This window comes from Solanum tuberosum, unplaced genomic scaffold (assembly GCF_000226075.1).
Source record: "Solanum tuberosum cultivar DM 1-3 516 R44 unplaced genomic scaffold, SolTub_3.0 scf00227, whole genome shotgun sequence".
In the NCBI taxonomy this organism is placed as follows: domain Eukaryota; kingdom Viridiplantae; phylum Streptophyta; class Magnoliopsida; order Solanales; family Solanaceae; genus Solanum; species Solanum tuberosum.
Window position 1 is genome coordinate 933,536 of NW_006239150.1, and position 17,766 is coordinate 951,301.

General features: G+C 31.4%; 1 protein-coding gene across 2 annotated transcripts; it reads left to right on the forward strand.

Moving 5' to 3' along the window:
• The first annotated feature begins 6,124 nt into the window (after nt 1-6,124).
• Nucleotides 6,125-8,594, forward strand: LOC102588062 (uncharacterized). Of its 2 annotated transcripts, none has more exons than XM_015313063.1 (2): nt 6,125-6,967; nt 8,314-8,594. In XM_015313063.1, the coding sequence occupies exons 1-2, from the start codon at nt 6,252-6,254 to the stop codon at nt 8,399-8,401; spliced, it is 804 nt and encodes a 267-aa protein (XP_015168549.1). In that variant the 5' UTR covers nt 6,125-6,251; the 3' UTR covers nt 8,402-8,594. The 2 variants fall into 2 exon arrangements, with proteins under 2 accessions (XP_015168549.1, XP_006356719.1); XM_006356657.2 differs by having other exon boundaries at nt 6,126-6,979; nt 8,317-8,594.
• Nucleotides 8,595-17,766: the final 9,172 nt, after the last annotated feature.

Sequence of the window (17,766 nt, forward strand, 5' to 3'; positions counted from 1 at the left end):
ATCTAATATATATATATATATATATATATATATATATATATATATATCATTTACTTGTTTATTGTTTTTAATAGGGATCCGGAAATTCCAATAAATATCCACCCAACATGAAATCTGTAACTTCTGGACCCTTTTTGAAATAGTAGCAATTTTCTTTTATTTGAAAGCAGAAAACATGTGTCGAAAAATATTTGGAATAACGAGGCGTATGGGTTATCATTTATGTCAGGTCCTCTTATTTTACTCGTCTATTATATTAAAATATTTTTTAATTTTCACATATTTTATTTTTAATATCAGTTACTTATTTGTCAAATTATTTCTAAAATCTAAAATGGAATGTCAATTGCAAATTTGCAATAGAACACTAATGTCAATTATTATAATTATTTAAAAAGTGTGCTAACATTCGAATTGAACAAGTAAAAGTAAATGAAGAGAGTATAATATTTAGACTATTATAATTTTTGTGTTGTACATAGCTCATTGAAAATAAGTACTTAGTTTTTCTTCCTAATCTTGTTGATGTAAGTTCTTAGGGAAGATCAGTCTTTCTTTATATTCAGACTAAGAACATGTGCCTTGAGCAACTCTTATTTCTGTTGTCGATCCCATGCAGTGGCAGATCCAACATTTTGAGATTGTTCATGCTCCATGAAGGTAGATTTATTCCAATCAATCGATTTTGCCATTTTTAACGAGTCTTCCAAGTTGGGTGAATGAGACCCATTTTTAAATATTTCTGAAAAATCAAGGGTCGAGACAATTTACCGACCTTGTCCGTCGCTTTTTTGAAATCAACCAAAGTCAAACCGATTGATGTACAATACCTCAATTTGGCATCGATTTTCCTTACAAAATCGATCTTGGCCCTTGATTTTGGCCCAATTTTTGAGTAGGTTTCAAAGTTGGGCTTGGAATCACTGGGTTCACTTAGTTAATGATAAAAGTTCAGATAGGAATAGGTTAGCCCGACTCAATTAAGTGTGCAATCTGACTTCTATATAGGCTGACCCAATTCCTTATCAAGATGGCAAAGCCCAATTTCATCATCTTCTTTTTTGGGATAAAGTGCTCCCTAACAAAGGCGACTCCATACTCAAGGAGACTCGAATCTGAGACTTTTGATTAAAAATGAAGGAGTACTTACCACTCGAACCTGAATTCTCTCCTGTTTTTTGAAACACCCACAACTCATCAGTTTTCACAATTCATATATATTTTTCCCATCACTTTATTTTTAAAATGTAAATTGGTTCTCCAACATCAAACTATAGACATGTTTTCTGGTGACACACATATTCGAGATTTTAGATGAGTAACTTTCACATATAGCAAACATAAAAATCATATTTATATGTTATAACTATAGTTTGCATAATTGCGCTCCATAGCAAATTTTGTGTTTGCTATGGAGCTTTTGATTTGTATAATTCACTAGAAACATCCAGTTTTATACAAATTGTTCAGTTATTGTAATTTGTATAATAAGATCTGTATTTGTATAATTATAAGTGTAATAGGACAAAAATATATGTATTTGTATTTATATATACACTTTTCTCTCGCTTTATACAAATACAAACACATTTTTATACATTTCATACCGAAATGTATAAAATGACTAATTGTATATCGAAAATGGCTAATTGTATACCGAATCAGATGGCAAAAAAATGAAATGTTTACTGCGAATTACAATTAAATAAACTATGGCTATAACATTTAATTTGAATTAATAATTTGCTATTTCATATAATTTTCTCATTTTAGATCACCATTTTAAGCCCAATTTGAAACAATTTCAAGCTAAGCGTATGTTGTCTACAGTTAGATTTCACAAAGTCAAACTTCTGAAAACGTGATTAAAGTTCAGACACATATAACTTAAGTTCTGTCAATATATCTGAACTTAAGACGTGTAATTTTTTAAAACAAATAGATACAAATTAAATAATAATGTCCAAATATGATATCTCGTAAATATTTTTTTTAAAAAATTCTCCTCCCACCAGGTAATTTATTCATATGGTGACAATTTTGTGAATGCGCAATCTTTGATTTTGGTTAGGATAGGGGTGTGTATAGATCGGTTCGGTTTTAATTATTATTGGTTTGGTTTATCAGTTTTCGATTTTTAAATATGTTAAACCGATAACCAAATCAATAAGATATTTGTTATCGATTTTTGGTTTTAACGGTTTGATTTTCGGTTTAACCAATAATAAAATGCTTTCAAAACAAATATATGACTTGTCCAACAATTTAACGCGAAATAAAAAAGAGAAATCAAATTTCTCATTGAGTATAAAATTTCTGCTTCATGTAGTAAAAGTATAGAAAATACTCACAATTCACAACCCTAGTCATTACCTAACTCTTGTTGTCGTCGTTGCAAACCCTAGCCGTCGTCGTTCTTAGTTCTTACGTTGTGAATCTAAAGACTAGAGTAATACTAAAATCTAAAAGATAAATGCAGAGAACATAGTTAAGTAGTGTTAATTGTGTAGGATTCTTATAGTTATAGTCTAATATGATGATTATATTAATGTTTTTGTTTGATATTTATGTATGACTAAAAATTAAAATAGTAAATTATTATATTCTTAATGGGTTATTGGTTAATCCAATAACCCAATATTAAAAAACCAATATCAAACCAAATAATCCAATAATTTGTTTTTATAAAATCATTAAATAACAGTTAACTCAATAACAATCTCCTTGTTTTCGATGGGCTCCAGTTTATCTTGAGTATTACTCCCTCCGTCTCATTTTATGTGGCAACATTTTCTTTTTGGTCATTCCCAAAAAGAATGTCACATTTCCTTATTTGGTAAGTATTTAAAGGTACAATTCCTCTTTTATCCTTGTTGGTCCCACTTAATCTTGAAAAGAGTACTCCAATACATTTATTAGGAGAGAGAAAAATAAGTCTATTTTTTAAGGACAATTTGGTAAACATTTCAAAGTCTTTATCTATTTCTTAAACTCCGTGCCCGGTCAAATGTTGCCACATAAAATGGGACGGAGGGAGTAATACTTTTTTTAATTCGGTTTATCAGTCGGTTTTAATTTTTGCACACCCTTAGATTAGGTTATCGATTTCTATCTTTATATGTTGTGATCACGGATAGCCGAGAGGCTAGACAAGCTGTTGGGCCCGAGGTTAAACCACGAAGTGGCCCAAGAATAAGACAGCCCAACAATAGGTTTGCTTGGGATCCAGGTTGACTAGAGATAAAAGGGTTATCACTGCAGTTTTGGGAATTTATGCAGATTGTGAAAGAAATTGTTAGATCCTCTCATCTCTTTCTAGAGTCTAAGTTTCTCATCCCCATTCTTATCTCTATCTTTAGCTACTTATTAATTCAGTATTTTGCATCCTAATTCAATAGTTGAAGTGTTGCGTTGTAATTTGGCTATTAGTAATTATATAATACTTGAGTATTTCAGTTGAGAATTTGGGTTCGTTACATTATAAGATTTTTTTTTAAAAAATTGTTTGACATATATGAAATGTTCATATCATGTCCACAATCATATGAGAACCGATTGTTATTTTAATTAAATTAAATAAATTGAAAGAAATTAATTGAAATTAAAATAAAAGAATTAACATTATATAATTCTCACCTATTTAAAAATACTTGGGTGCAAACCTTATTTGATCTCCTTATGATGTCTGCCACATACTTATTGACGTAGCAAAGCCGCAAAAAAATTCAAATCATTTGAGTAAGAAAAGAAATATTTGCAAGCAATCAATTATAGCTCTTAAAAAAAGCATATAGTATTTGAGACACACTAGTTATTGGTAAAGTATTAATGTATTTTTACACGTAAGGTGTGTTAGGTATCGTTTTTTTGTTGATTATTTAAAAATACTTTTAGGATAATATATTACACTCCCATACCAAAATAAATTTAATAAGTTACGTTTGTTCTCTTATAAATTCATTTTTTTTTAAAAATTATCCTAAAACCATATATGGAAAACATTTTTCATAACGAACACAGTACCTATAAGCTATGTTTATTCATTTTTGTTGTATGGACTTTTATGAAATATAGTGTATTCTCTCTCCATGTGATTTTATATAAATATATATAGTTGATTGAAACAGAATTTTAAAAAGACAAAAGACTTTTTACAGTAATAAATATCTCATCATGACATTTAACTATTAAAATATATTATTAATGAAAAGATTAAATATTTTTAAAAAAGACTAAAAGTGTAACATATATAGTACTAATCACTTTATAATATCTTATTATAAAATCAATTATAAAAATTAGTAGATTTTTAGAGTTAGCTTAGTCCATTAAGCAATGAAGAGGTGTTTTAGTTTATTCAAAGATACGTGTGCGTTTGAGATATGAGAATGGACAAGTGATTCTTTCAATGCCATAGGAAAAAGGAGACCACTTATTTCCATACATTAAGGACAAAAATGAGGAAATTCAGGCAAAAGGAGGTCCTACCCACAACTAGATGTTCAAATTCAAATAAATTTACTCCAGCACAATTTACACCATTAACAAATTGTCAAGTTTCTAGAATATATGTGACATTTTTTTCCTATGAGAGAGTGGAGAAAATGACAAAAATGGTCCTTTTTAAGTACATCTTAGGGTGATTTTAGTTCAAACACAATAATAGTTATAATTTCGACATATGGGTCTAGAGAAGCGTGTATACAGAGCTTATTTCTATTTTGAAAGACAAAAAAATTGTATCTGATAGATCTACTAATACTAGGTATGAAACTAATATCAACAGGTTGGTCTAGAGATAAAACTTATATTCTGGATGAAAGGAGAAACACTCAATAACTTATTAGCCTTCCACCCTGGTTCTCGACCACCACAACTTATTATCAAGTGTCATGCCTTTGATAACTTAAAGTTGCATTATGCGTTTTGCCTATTCACCTCCCTTCAAGACTTTTTAGGCGTACCCCTACCTCTCACACCTCTTCATTGGGGCATATTTGTGCATATCCTCTGCACATGTTCGAATCTCAACCTTCCTTTTCTCATCTTGTCCACCATGAGGATCATTTTTACCTTATACCTAGTATATTCATTTCTCATATTATCTTTTCTCATATGCCACATTTTGGTCCAAATACATTTCTAAAAGTTGCAGAAATGATGACTTAAGTTTGACAAATTGAACATCTTTATCTCCATATCAAGTATACATTCAACAAACTCTGGTTAATAGATTTACGAGAAATTGTGATTGTTATTTTTAGTTATGAACTCACATTTGAGGTGAGTATTTTGGCTCTTTTTTAATCTATTTCTAGTGGGTGGTACAATTTTTAGGAGGTGTAATTTCTACTAACTTTTTTTTCGTGTGTGTATGCTGCAGTTATTGGTATTTTCATTTCTGAGATTTATCAAGACTTTCCATAGAATTTAACAACCAAAGTTTGTTAAAAATTTACAAAGACTAATTTACTTACTTTTGAAAATTTTAGATAGCAAGTACATTTAAGAGACCAATTTAAGCATATTTTTCATATATAATGGACCATTTTGTCATTTTCTCATAAATATTGATGGAAAAATCATACATTTGGAGCATTTTGTGGTTCATATATGTAGATTATTCTTTCGGTCTATATTTTAATTGGACAACTTTTCTTTTGAGGTAATTTTCCACATTCCTTTCTCTCTCCTCTCTTTTTCCTTCTTTTGTTTCAAATAATTTTAAAAAGTTACTCCCTTCCTATATAATTTCGTTCTTATTAAAAATAAATTTCCTTTAATACTTGTCATTTCATAAAATTAATGCATAAATGAAACTATACTTTCTATTTCACGCTTGAGAGTTATTAGCTTTGGAAGTATGCATGTGACCAACATAGAAAACTAAGTAATTAATTCATGTTCATTGATCATATTAATTAATCAAAAAAAATTAATTCATATTCATTAATTGAAAACTTGACTTTAAGAATACTAAATAAATGAACAATGGTAAACTTTTCTAGTTATTTAAAGGATGTGAAATTTAAAATGGTGAGAACTAAATAGGACGGGATGGATGGAGTAGGACCTAACAAACAAAAAGATGCAGGCACATACCAATAAATACTTTGTTGTCATTAAAAAGGAAGTGACAAATGGACCAAACACAATTGATGAACATATTCTTCACACCTTAATTAATTACTCTCTTCAATCTTCATACACACATTTCCATTTCCATTTCCTTCCTCCAACACTAATCAATCATGTTTAATCCAAGAAAACAAATACCCAATATTCATAATCCTGATGACACTAATTGGGAACCTCATAATTTTGATTTCCATGTATCACAGAAACATGGAAACATTCAATCTAGAGATCAAAAAATTGAAGATGATAATGAATCTGGTGCTTCTTCACCAGCCTTATGGAAAAATAGTCCATCAAGAAGTCCAGTACATCCCATAAACTATCGATCACTTTCGCCGAATTCTAGAACTCAAGCTATAGCTAGAGGGCAATGGGAACTTATGGAAATGGTCAAGAACATGCCTGAATCTTGTTTTGAGCTTTCTTTAAAGGATCTTGTCGAGCAGACAAAATCCTTTGAATCTCAAAAAGAATGCTTAATTAATAGTAACAGGGAGAAAAATCAAGCTGTGATGCAGAACAGAGTGAATATTAAGAAGAATGAACAAATTAAGAAAGCGAAGATGATGATGAGAAGTAAAAGTATAGAGAATGGAGGGGTATTTATCAAAATGGTTTCCCCTGTTTCTTTGAGATCAAAGAAGACGAAAAAGAAGAATCCATCAGCAAATACAACTAGAGTTTCTCCTAAACCTGAAGAATGTGAAAATGTTTCTTCAAAGAATTTGGAAAAAGAGTGGTGGAAGAAGAGATTCTCTGGTTCAAGTAGCAGCAATAGTACTGGAAGCAGTGGCAGAAATAGCAGCAGTACTAGTAGCAGAAACAACAACAACAACAACAGGTAGTGCATATCTTCATTTCTTTATTTTTCAAATGAATCGAATTAATTTTGAGGCGGATTCACAATTTAAAATTAATGAATTTTTACATTAAAAATTATTATAACTGTGTGAGGACATCAGTCGGTTCGGACTTCCACTTAGTTTCAGCCAAGCTTCATCCTGGTGGAGAGTCGAACCATCATCAAGAAAAGCACAAAACTTTGGGTTCCATTTCTGTTGTTGCACTAGAAGGATCCCTCTTTGCTAGGTTTTCGATAAATATTTGATAAAAAATTTAATATAATTATTGGATCTACACAAAAGTTACTGATTCACCATCAAAAGTCCTAGATCTTCCCCTAATTTTTAGTACCAGTTCTGCTACATATAGCCTATGAATGTGCTAAAAAACTTGTCTTGGATTCATGGGAGTGCTCCTTACTTTGCTTTTATGCATCCATTATTCGAGATTTTCTGATTGGACTTGTGAAATTAGGTTTTAGGACTAACTTACACTCCAAAAGCTAGCTCAAAGGAAAGATGATTGTACAAGCCTTATAAGGAGACTCATCTCACTAATCACCAATGTGAGACTTTTGACCTTCTTTAACAGGACTAATTCAGATTTTTGCCACGTCTCTAAAAGGGAAATGCTCTATATGAGTTTTTCAATAGTCAAATCCAAAATATTTAATTAAGAACGAAGAGATCTTACACTCAATGGACATGGAAGTGCTCTTGACATAAGTTTGTCCTAGTTTAAAGATTAAAGAGAAATTTCCAATGGATTGAATAACAGTTTCTTGAGCTTTTTTGTTTGTTTTTTTGGTTCAACTGAAATTTACTCTACAATTTGTTTCTCTTGTCACTACTTGGATGAAGGTAGGAAATCCTGCTTGCATACAAAACAGTAGAAACAGAACATAGAATTGAATTTTTCTTTTGGATCTAAGATAGTTAGTTCTGTTACACAATTTCATCCTATCATTGTTAGAAGCTTTGCAAACTTGGCAGATTACATGAAAGAAAAATACTTCCTCCGTCTCAATCCGTATGTCATTGTTTGACGTGTCACAAAGTTTATAAAAGAAAGAAAGCATGATAGACAATCACTTTAGAAATGTGACCTTTTTTTCTGAAAAGACTAAAAAAGAAAGTATGTTACTAGGGAAGTTGTTAAGATAGACAATCACTTTACGGAATCTTATTTTTTAGCATATTTTTTTTACTTAATTGAAACATCAAACCATCCACCCACCCACTGAGAAAAGGAAAAGAGAAGAGTTTAAACTAAGAAATACCCATACATAATTATTAAGAATTATTTTTATTTTTTTATTTATTTCATGTAATGCAGGAAAAGGGAAGGGTTATTAAGCAGTTGTTGGTCAAGTTTATGCTTGTCAGAGAAAAACAAAGTGATGACTGATTTAGATTGGTGACGCCCCTTATCTATATATGTTTTAAGTCTTGTAAAACATATACTAATAATGATATATATGTATGTATAGTTTTGTGTTAGACTATATATAGCTATATGCCCACTTGAATTGTTCTTTCATTTCCTTTTTGTTGTTGGTTTGGCAAGCATTTATTTGTTATTTAGAGCAATATTTAGTTGAAGTTTGAGATCAATATATATTGGCAAGGAACTATTACGTTAAACATAAGAGATTTGAAAAGGACATTCTTTGAATTAGTCTTTTAACGCTCATAGATTTTTTTTCTTCATAATGATTCGCTTATCTTGTAATGACTTGAACGAGTAGAAATATTCAAATTTTGGGGCCTTTCGATGCAATCAACCTTCGTAGGAAGATATCCGACAAGTGCATAACTTGTCCTTTAATTAAATCTATCACATCTAAAAATAAGAGTAATTAGTTTAGGTGTAGCTTATTATTAAACAAATTAGTAGTTATAACTTGACCTTTCATTAAGATTCTTCTCTATATGTACGTTAATAATTTTGTGCGCTTTTTGGCTTAGATCTGATTCTATTTCTAACTATATCCAAATGATTACCGACAACTAATCAGAGTTAGTTATCTGACTACAGTTATTCTAATGTCAGCTTTTTTTTAATCTTTTTTTTTCCAGATATTGTAAAGTACAAATTAAATAGACTCAAACTTTTGTATCCAAACTATTTTTGACTTGTGAAAATATGAACGCGTTGAATTATAACTCATTTGTTAATTTGTGCAGTTTCTAATCTGTCCAAATTCAATTGAACTCACTTGTTTGCTATCACACTGAGTTTGACTATATTGATGAAGTCGTGAAGGTAAAGCTAACGAAGAAACTAGCAAGTAAACGTATCAAAATCGACTAAACTAAAAATAAAAAGTAAGATTTAATACAACTAATTCAACGTTGCATTTCTATTATTCAAATAAACAGGAGAGAGAGAGAGAGTAAAAAAGGGAAACCCAAGTACACTTTTTTCTTGATAAAATTAAATACAACTAGGTTTAGACATCCTCAATAGAAATCAACACACCATACTTAATTCTACTTATTCATCACTGAGTACTTCAAATTAAACGGCCATTTCTAAGTATTTTTAGTGCCTTTATTTTGCGCTAAATGCTTTGTCAAATGGTGCATTAATTCTGCATCATTGTCCTCATATGTTGATGAGTTCAACCACCAACAAGGTGCATTATTACTGAAATGTATAAAATGACTAATTGTATACCGAATCAGATGGCAAAAAAAGGGATGTTTGCTGCGAATTACAATTAAAAAAAACTATGGCTATAACATTTAATTTGAATTAATAGTTTGCTCATACAATTTTCCCTACTTTGTTTTCCCTAAATAGATATCTTGCACCCAATATGGGCCTTTAAGGGAGTTGGGATGAGTGGTGGTTAGAAGTGGCAAAAATGGCCCAAGCCCATTTAACCCATTGTTGCTTAATGTTGTTTATGATAGTGATTTTTAGTGGCTTAATTTATTATTTTTCTCTAACTATGAAATAGTGATCACTAAGTTATTCAAGAAAATGCAACAATTAACAGAAGGTGCCGTCTTAAATTAATGACACAAATATTATCATTAATTTTTCCCAAAGATATTGAATTTAATATACTATTAACTGTACATATGCAGTATTATGTATTGTGATTATATGGTTATACCTAATTACTGGCTTACATGTTATAATTAAATTATGTAAAACATTTTGTTTATCCAAGTAGGTCTACATTTGAAAATTTGTAATGAGATCGTTGAATTTTTGTTGTTGCTTTAATTAACAGGGTAAATAGTGTTTATTGATGTCTATTTTTTGGTATATCTTGGAAATTTATATTTGCGACAAAATATAACAACTAAAATACATGTAATCAATATTAAATATTCTTATAGCTATGTAATTATGAATTATGAAAAATTTCCTAAAAATAAAAAACAAAAATTGGGTCAAATTGTGAGGTTCTCATTAGATTCAATCCAACGTGCTTAAATTTCCAAAGTGTCATTTGCTAGCGTTTGGAGCCAAAAGGGTAACTTTTTTCCTCTAAAAATCATAAACGGTATATTAATTTTTTTTTAACCAAAACGGTAAAACTGCTACTGAGGGAGCGATATATTTTAACACCGCATACGCTGTTAAAAACTTTATTTAAAATCGCCAAATTTTTTTTTATATAAAATCGCTGCCTCAGCAGCGTTATCCTTAAAAAAAAAAAAATTAATCTTAACTCGCTGCTTCAGCAGCGTTTTTGCAAAAAAAATAAAAAATAAAAAATTCCAACTTGAATTCGCTGCAATGGCAGCAATTTTCCAACTTTTTTTAAAAAATTTTCTTTGCTTTGGCAGCAATTTTCATTAATGTTTAAAGAAAAAAAAATGGATAAGGCAGCAATTTTTTTAAAAAAATAATTAGAAAAACGCTGCTGAGGCAGCGATTTTAGGAAAAAAATTACTTTTTTTTTTGACAAAATCGCTGCTCCAGCAGAGATTTTGAATGAAGGCTTTAACGGTTCCCAACATACGTTAAAAGATATCGCTCTGGGGAGTGATTTTACCGTTTTGGTAAAAAAAAAAATTGGTATACCATTTATGTTTTTTTGAGAAAAAAAATTGCCCTTTTGGCTCCGGACTATTATCTAGTGAATTATATACGCACGCTTCATACAAACCTAATAAAGAAAATATATGTCTATATTTGATGTTATATCTAATTAATAGATACTATTCCTTTGTTTCAATTTATGCAACACATTTCGAATTTTGAGATTTAAACAAGTCTATATTTTACTAGATATATCAATTTAAGTGTGATTTATATTACTTTTTACATAGTTTACAAATATATAAATTTCATTTTTAAAAAATTGAAGATTCCATGAGTAAATTCTCAGTCAAACTTAAATTGTTTGACTCTCGAAAAATAAAATGTATTACTCCCTCTGTCCCAATTTATGTGACACTTTCCATTTTTCGAGAGTTAAACAGTTTAAATTTGACCGGGAATTTGCGCATGAAATCTTCAATTTTTTTGAAATGAATTTATATATTTGTAAACTACGTAAGAAGTACTATAAGTCACAAAAATTAATAATTCAAAATATTTAAAAGATTTATTAAAAATTTACGGTCAAAGATAGACTTGTTTGAATCTCGAAATCCAAAAAATACCACATAAAATGAGGCGGAGGGGAGTACATAAATTGAGACAAAAAAAGTACTCCCTTCGTCCCATTTTATGTGGCACTTTTCGAATTTCGAGATTCAAACTAATCTATCTTTGACCATAAATTTTTCATAGATTTTTTAAACATTTTGAAGTATCAATTATTGTGACTTATAGTACTTTTTTACATAGTTTACAATATAAATTTCATTTCAAAAAATTTGAAGATTCCATACGCAAATTATCGGTCAAACATAAATTGTTTGACTCTCGAAAAACGAAAAGTGCCACATAAAATGGGACAAAGGAAGTAATATATATTTGTACATGAATTTTCAGTTATTTAATTAGTTATAATAAATTTACGTGATTTGATGCAGACAGAAGATTGGAAGTTTTTCTTGTCTCTTCGATCGAGAAAACTTACTGTTGTTGGGTGTACAGTGAATAAAATTTGTTTAGAGTGTATAATAGTTCGTAAATCACACACAAAAAAAAAATAAAATCATACATTTGATGCGATGAACTCAATTGAAAACACATGGTAGGGAAAATCAATCTATGATCTCCTTTACGGAATATCACTTGTTGAATCAACTTATCACGATCCAGACCGCCATAATTGACATCCACGCTAACCCTTCGGTGGGAGAACCATTACTACTAACCAACTAACCCCAAAGCTAGACATTTAAAGATACGGAAGCATATTTAAATGCAGAAATAAATTGGAGTTCCCATAAACTCCGAAAGTTCATCTAACAACTAATGCGGAAGTAACCCTTTAAACATGAAAGTCATTGTACCAAAACATCTAAAGTTCAATAAATCTAAGAAAAAGGGGTACAACCCCAACTAACATAAGAAATATCTAAATAGTCTACGTCCGAAGGGAATGGACTAAACATTAGAAAAGACTCAATGACAGCCTGAAAGAATTGGCTCACCCTTGAAATCCGGTCTCGATCACTGATCTCCTAGTTAAGGCCTATCAATAGCTTGTAAGATTAAATACTTTAATACATATCAGGATCTTGAACACGATAATCTTACATAGAGCTCGTTAGGGGCACATACATGATGCGGAAGACATCATCACAAAGAGAAGCGAAAGCGTTAGTCGTAAATTGGTTTCTACCTCCTTGCCCTAGCCTTACGTTACCACAACCGTCAGTGATGGAGTTATTGTAAAAAATATGTGATAACCCTAATGGGTGGAGGGAGGACCAATTTATAGAGGTTATGACTTAATCTGGTACGTCCATCAAGTAACCAATGTACGGACGAGATCTATTCCTTATTAAATATTATTTATGGTATTACTTGGGTTACAACTAAACTTGGGACATAAGTAAGAAATAATTAATAATAATTCTTACATTCTCTCACTTGGCCCAATGACCATATAACATTAATATTTCATAAACATTAGTTGTGCGTATAATAAATATCTTCTATAATGTTCATCATACATACCACAATATAATAAACTACTAATGCAAGTTGTGGTGGTTGTACATAAATTTTAAGCTACATACTTTCTTCCATATACTACTACATTAGCAACTCATCATACTAGGTTCATAAGCTATAAAACATATAACATTATGGTCCACAATAATGTCTCATAGAGACTTATCTTGTAATATCTCAAAACAATAATGTATACACCATTATGAGAAATAAAAAATTCATTAATGTATATCAGAAACACACAATTTGAGCTCAGAGTGTAAAAACATCATAAATGTATCCATCATAAGTACAACCAAGACCAATTCTTTGAACATGTTCTTTAAATGTCTTTGGTTGTAAGCCTTTTGTTAACAGATCTGCAATCATGAGATCAGTTCTAATATTCTCAAGTAACACTCTTTGTTTCTGAACTTCTTCCTTGACAGTAAAGTACTTTAATTTCATATGTTTGGCACATTTGGAGTACTTATCGTTCTTGGAGAAGAATATTGTTGCAGCATTATCACAATAACTTTTCACCGGCTTGGTAATGGCGTCGACAACCCCAAGTCCTGAAATAAAGTTCTGTAGTCATAATGCATGAATTGTGGCTTCATAACATGCCACAAACTTTCTTTGCAGTCTTTTTCATTAATCAATTCCAGGATTACTTTGATATCTTCCTAGCATTCCGACCACAAAAATAATATCCGGTCTTGTGCAAGTTTGAACATACATCAAACTTCCAACAATAGAAGTTGAAGGAATTGATTTCATTTCTTTTAGTTCTACATCATTCTTTGGGCATTTCATGAGATTAAATTTGTCCCATTTTTTGAATAGGAACGATTCTTGTTGAACAATTGTTCATGTTAAATCTCTCTAGAAATCTTTCGATATAGCCGTTTGAGACAGTACCAATAATCCTTGTGATCTATCACGAAATATTACTATCCATATCACATAGGATGTCTCACCCATATCTTTCATTTCAAAGTTCATAGAGAGAAAGTCTTTCATCTCACGCAATATGCCTAAATCATTAGCAGCAAGTAAAGTGTCATCAACATACCGGACTAAAAATATAAACTTACTCCCTCTAATCTTTTGGTAAATGCACCGATCAACGATAATTTCCTTAAATCCAAAAGATGTTATGGTATCATTAAACTTTATATACCATTGTCATGAGGCTTGTTTGAGTTCATATATTAACTTCTTTAGCTTACACATCATTTGATTTTTATTTCTTTCAAAACCCTCTGGTTGGTCCATATAAACATCCTCCCCGAGATCTCCATTAACAAAGGTAGTTTTCACATCCATTTGATGTAACTCTAAATCATAATGAGCTACCAAAACCAAAACAATTCTTAATGAGCCTTTCTTTGAGACCGGTGAAAAAATCTCTTTATAATCAATGCCTCATTTTTTAGTGTATCCCTTGGCAACAAGTTTGGCTTTATATCGTTCAATATTACCATTTGAATCGTGTTTGGTCTTGAAGACCCATCTGCACCCGATTCTTTTAGAACTTTCTGGTAATTGAACGAGATCCTAGACTTTGTTGTATTCCATGGATTTTAACTCTTCATTCATGACATCAATCCATTTATTAGACTCAGTGTTTTCTAAGGCCTGTGAAAATGAAACCGAATCTTTATTAATTTCAATCTCAAAATCTGACTCTTGCAAATAAATCACATAATCATCTGAAATGGACGATTTTCTTTCTCTTTGAGATTTTCTTAATGGCGCTGTTTGTGATTCATTTGCGTTAGATACTTGTGAGTTAGTTCCTTCTTGAAGTGTTTCACCCAAATGTTGTTCAACATTGATAAAGTGATCTTCAACAAGAGGAACAACATTTGTTATTGGTGTGGAAGTAGGTACATTCATGGGCAATGAAATATTTACCCTTACCTCATTAATTTCACACTTTGTTGTTCAACACTCAACTAACTTCACCATTCTCAATAAATTTTGCATTACCAGTTTCAACAATTCTCGAACTATGATTTGGACAGTAAAACCTATACCCTTTAGATTTCTCTGGATAACCAATAAAGTAACCACTTACCGTTCGAGAATCTAATTTCTTTTCATGTGGATGATAACTCTAGCTTCCGCTTGACAACCCTAAACATGCAGGTGTCTTAAACTAGGCTTCCTTCCAGTCTACAATTCAAAAGGGGTCTTTGGAATTGCCTTACTAGGAATCCTGTTCAATAAATATGCAACGGTTTTTAAGAGCATATATCCACAATAATTTGGGTAATGAGGAATTACTCATCATACTCCTAACAATATCCATAAGTGTTCGATTACGCCTTTCAGCAACACCATTTTTGTTGAGGTGTTCCTGGCATAGTATACTGTGCACATATACAATGCTATTCGAGAAATTTTGCAAATAGACCTAGACATTGTCCTGATTCGTTATACTTTCCATAGCATTCACCATCTCTATCTGACCTAATGATTTTTCACTTTTATCTAATTGTCTTTCAACCTCATTAACGTACACTTTGAGAGCGTCCGCTGCTTGAGATTTTTGTTTCAACAAATAGATAAATCCATAACGTGAAAAATCATCGATAAAGGTGATAAAATATTTTTCTCCACCAAAATACGGAACATCAAAGGGTCCGCAAATATCAGTGTGTATAATTACAAGAAGTTGAGTGCTCCTTGTGGCACCTTTCTTGGTATGCTTGGTTTGCTTTTCTTTAGTGCAATCCAAACAATATATCAAGATCAATAAAATTCAGATTTAGAAGAATCTCATTCTTTACTAATCTTTTTAATCTTTCTTTGGATATATAACCCAAACATTTATGCCACAAATAAGCAGAACTTTCATTTAGTGAAAGCGTCCTTCATTTCTACAGAAACAACACACATCAGCCTTGAGTTCCTTATAGCAGGTGTTTTTTTTAAAAACTTGTTGGCTTTCACTTTAAGTCCTTTAGCAGCTCCTTAACCCATGAGGTTAATGGAATGACCTCTTTATTTCTAAGTCTTGACTCCTCTTGATTAAGCATACTGGACAATTCACTAACATCCCACTTATCATTAATAATGTTATAGTTAATTTGGAATGGTCCATACTCAAGAGGCAATGAGTTCAGAATAAACTGAACCAAGAAGGTGTCATCCATTTTCATCCCCAAGATCGAAAGTCTTGCTGCAATGTTAGTCATCTTGATGATATGATTTTGCATACTGCGCGACCCATCAAACTTCATGGTCGTGAGTTCAGTCGTTAGTGTACCAGCAAGAGACTTATCAGCAGAACGAAAACGTTCTTCCACAAACTTTAGGTATTCCCTGGCACTTTCTGTTTGTGGAATAGTACTCTTAATGTTGTTAACAACAATCATTCGCATGAACATAAAACTCAATCTGTTAAAGCGTTCTTATGATTTATGGAAAAACTTCTCATTCTCACTACTATTATAAGTAATGACAGTAAGTTTATCATTCAGTAGAGCCAAGTTAAGATCCATCATACCTAAGTGGAACTAGACTTGTTCATGCCATTCAGAGAAGTTCAATCCATTGAACACAGTAATAGACAAAGCATATGAATGAAGAAGAATAACTGCAAATAAATATACATCCTCACAAATAAAAAATAATGTGAATTCAGTAAAACGATAAAAGTACATCATAATTCTCCTTTGGGTAGATACTATGACACACTATCATAATTTAAATGCCATTTTTATTAATCTTTAATAGGCTATTAAGTATATTTATGTCACGCTCCGAGTCCACACACTGGGAAGGACTGGCACTCGAAGACCATTGCTGGTCTCAAGCGAACCCTTGGACAAGCTTACTAACTCAGCGGAAGACTTAACTCATCACATACACATTTATGAAGTAACTAGAATGTTATAAAGGAACATTCAACTGGCCATTAAGGCAAACTCAAGTCTTTAACATATGAAATGAAAAGTAAAGACAACTGGATTAACTAACTGATTGTCTGTCTGTCTGACTATCTATGAAGCCTCTAAACAACTAAGATGGATGTCGGGACAGGCCCACGACATCCTAATGAACTAGTACTAAAACTGAAACCAGTGAAAAGGAGTCCTCTGGAATGCAATGAGGCTCACCAACAGACTCTGAACTGTTCACTAGATCAACGATGCGCCAGATGCCGATCCTAGTTACATGTGTCTGCATCATAAGACGATGCAGGCCAACTGACATCAATATATTGAATGTATGAGTATGCGAGTTGGAATGCTAAAACAACATAAGCTGGAAAGAGAATCTGAAAGAAACACTTACCTTGGCTCTTCTCAACTCATGAATACTTAACTAAACTCATTTCAATATAAAACAGTTTAAAATAAGTGCAATATAAAGAAAAACTGTTTAAAAACATGATGTCAACTCTGTGTATATACAAGGATACAACATAACTCTGAAATGTATGTAAAAATACAATAAACTGATGTATATAAAAATACAATAACTTCTGTGGGAGATTCTCTAATCGACAACCATCACATAAGAGCTATTGTGATGATACAACGTTCTCCCTCACGCTGCCAGCACGTCTTATACCCGACCAAAGGTATAAGACCTGAATTACTAAGTGGATCCACTAGTCTATGCTAAAAAGCACTAAGGAATCATCTAAAAAGTATGATCCTTTTTCTGCCCATGATGGCTACATGGTTTATGGAG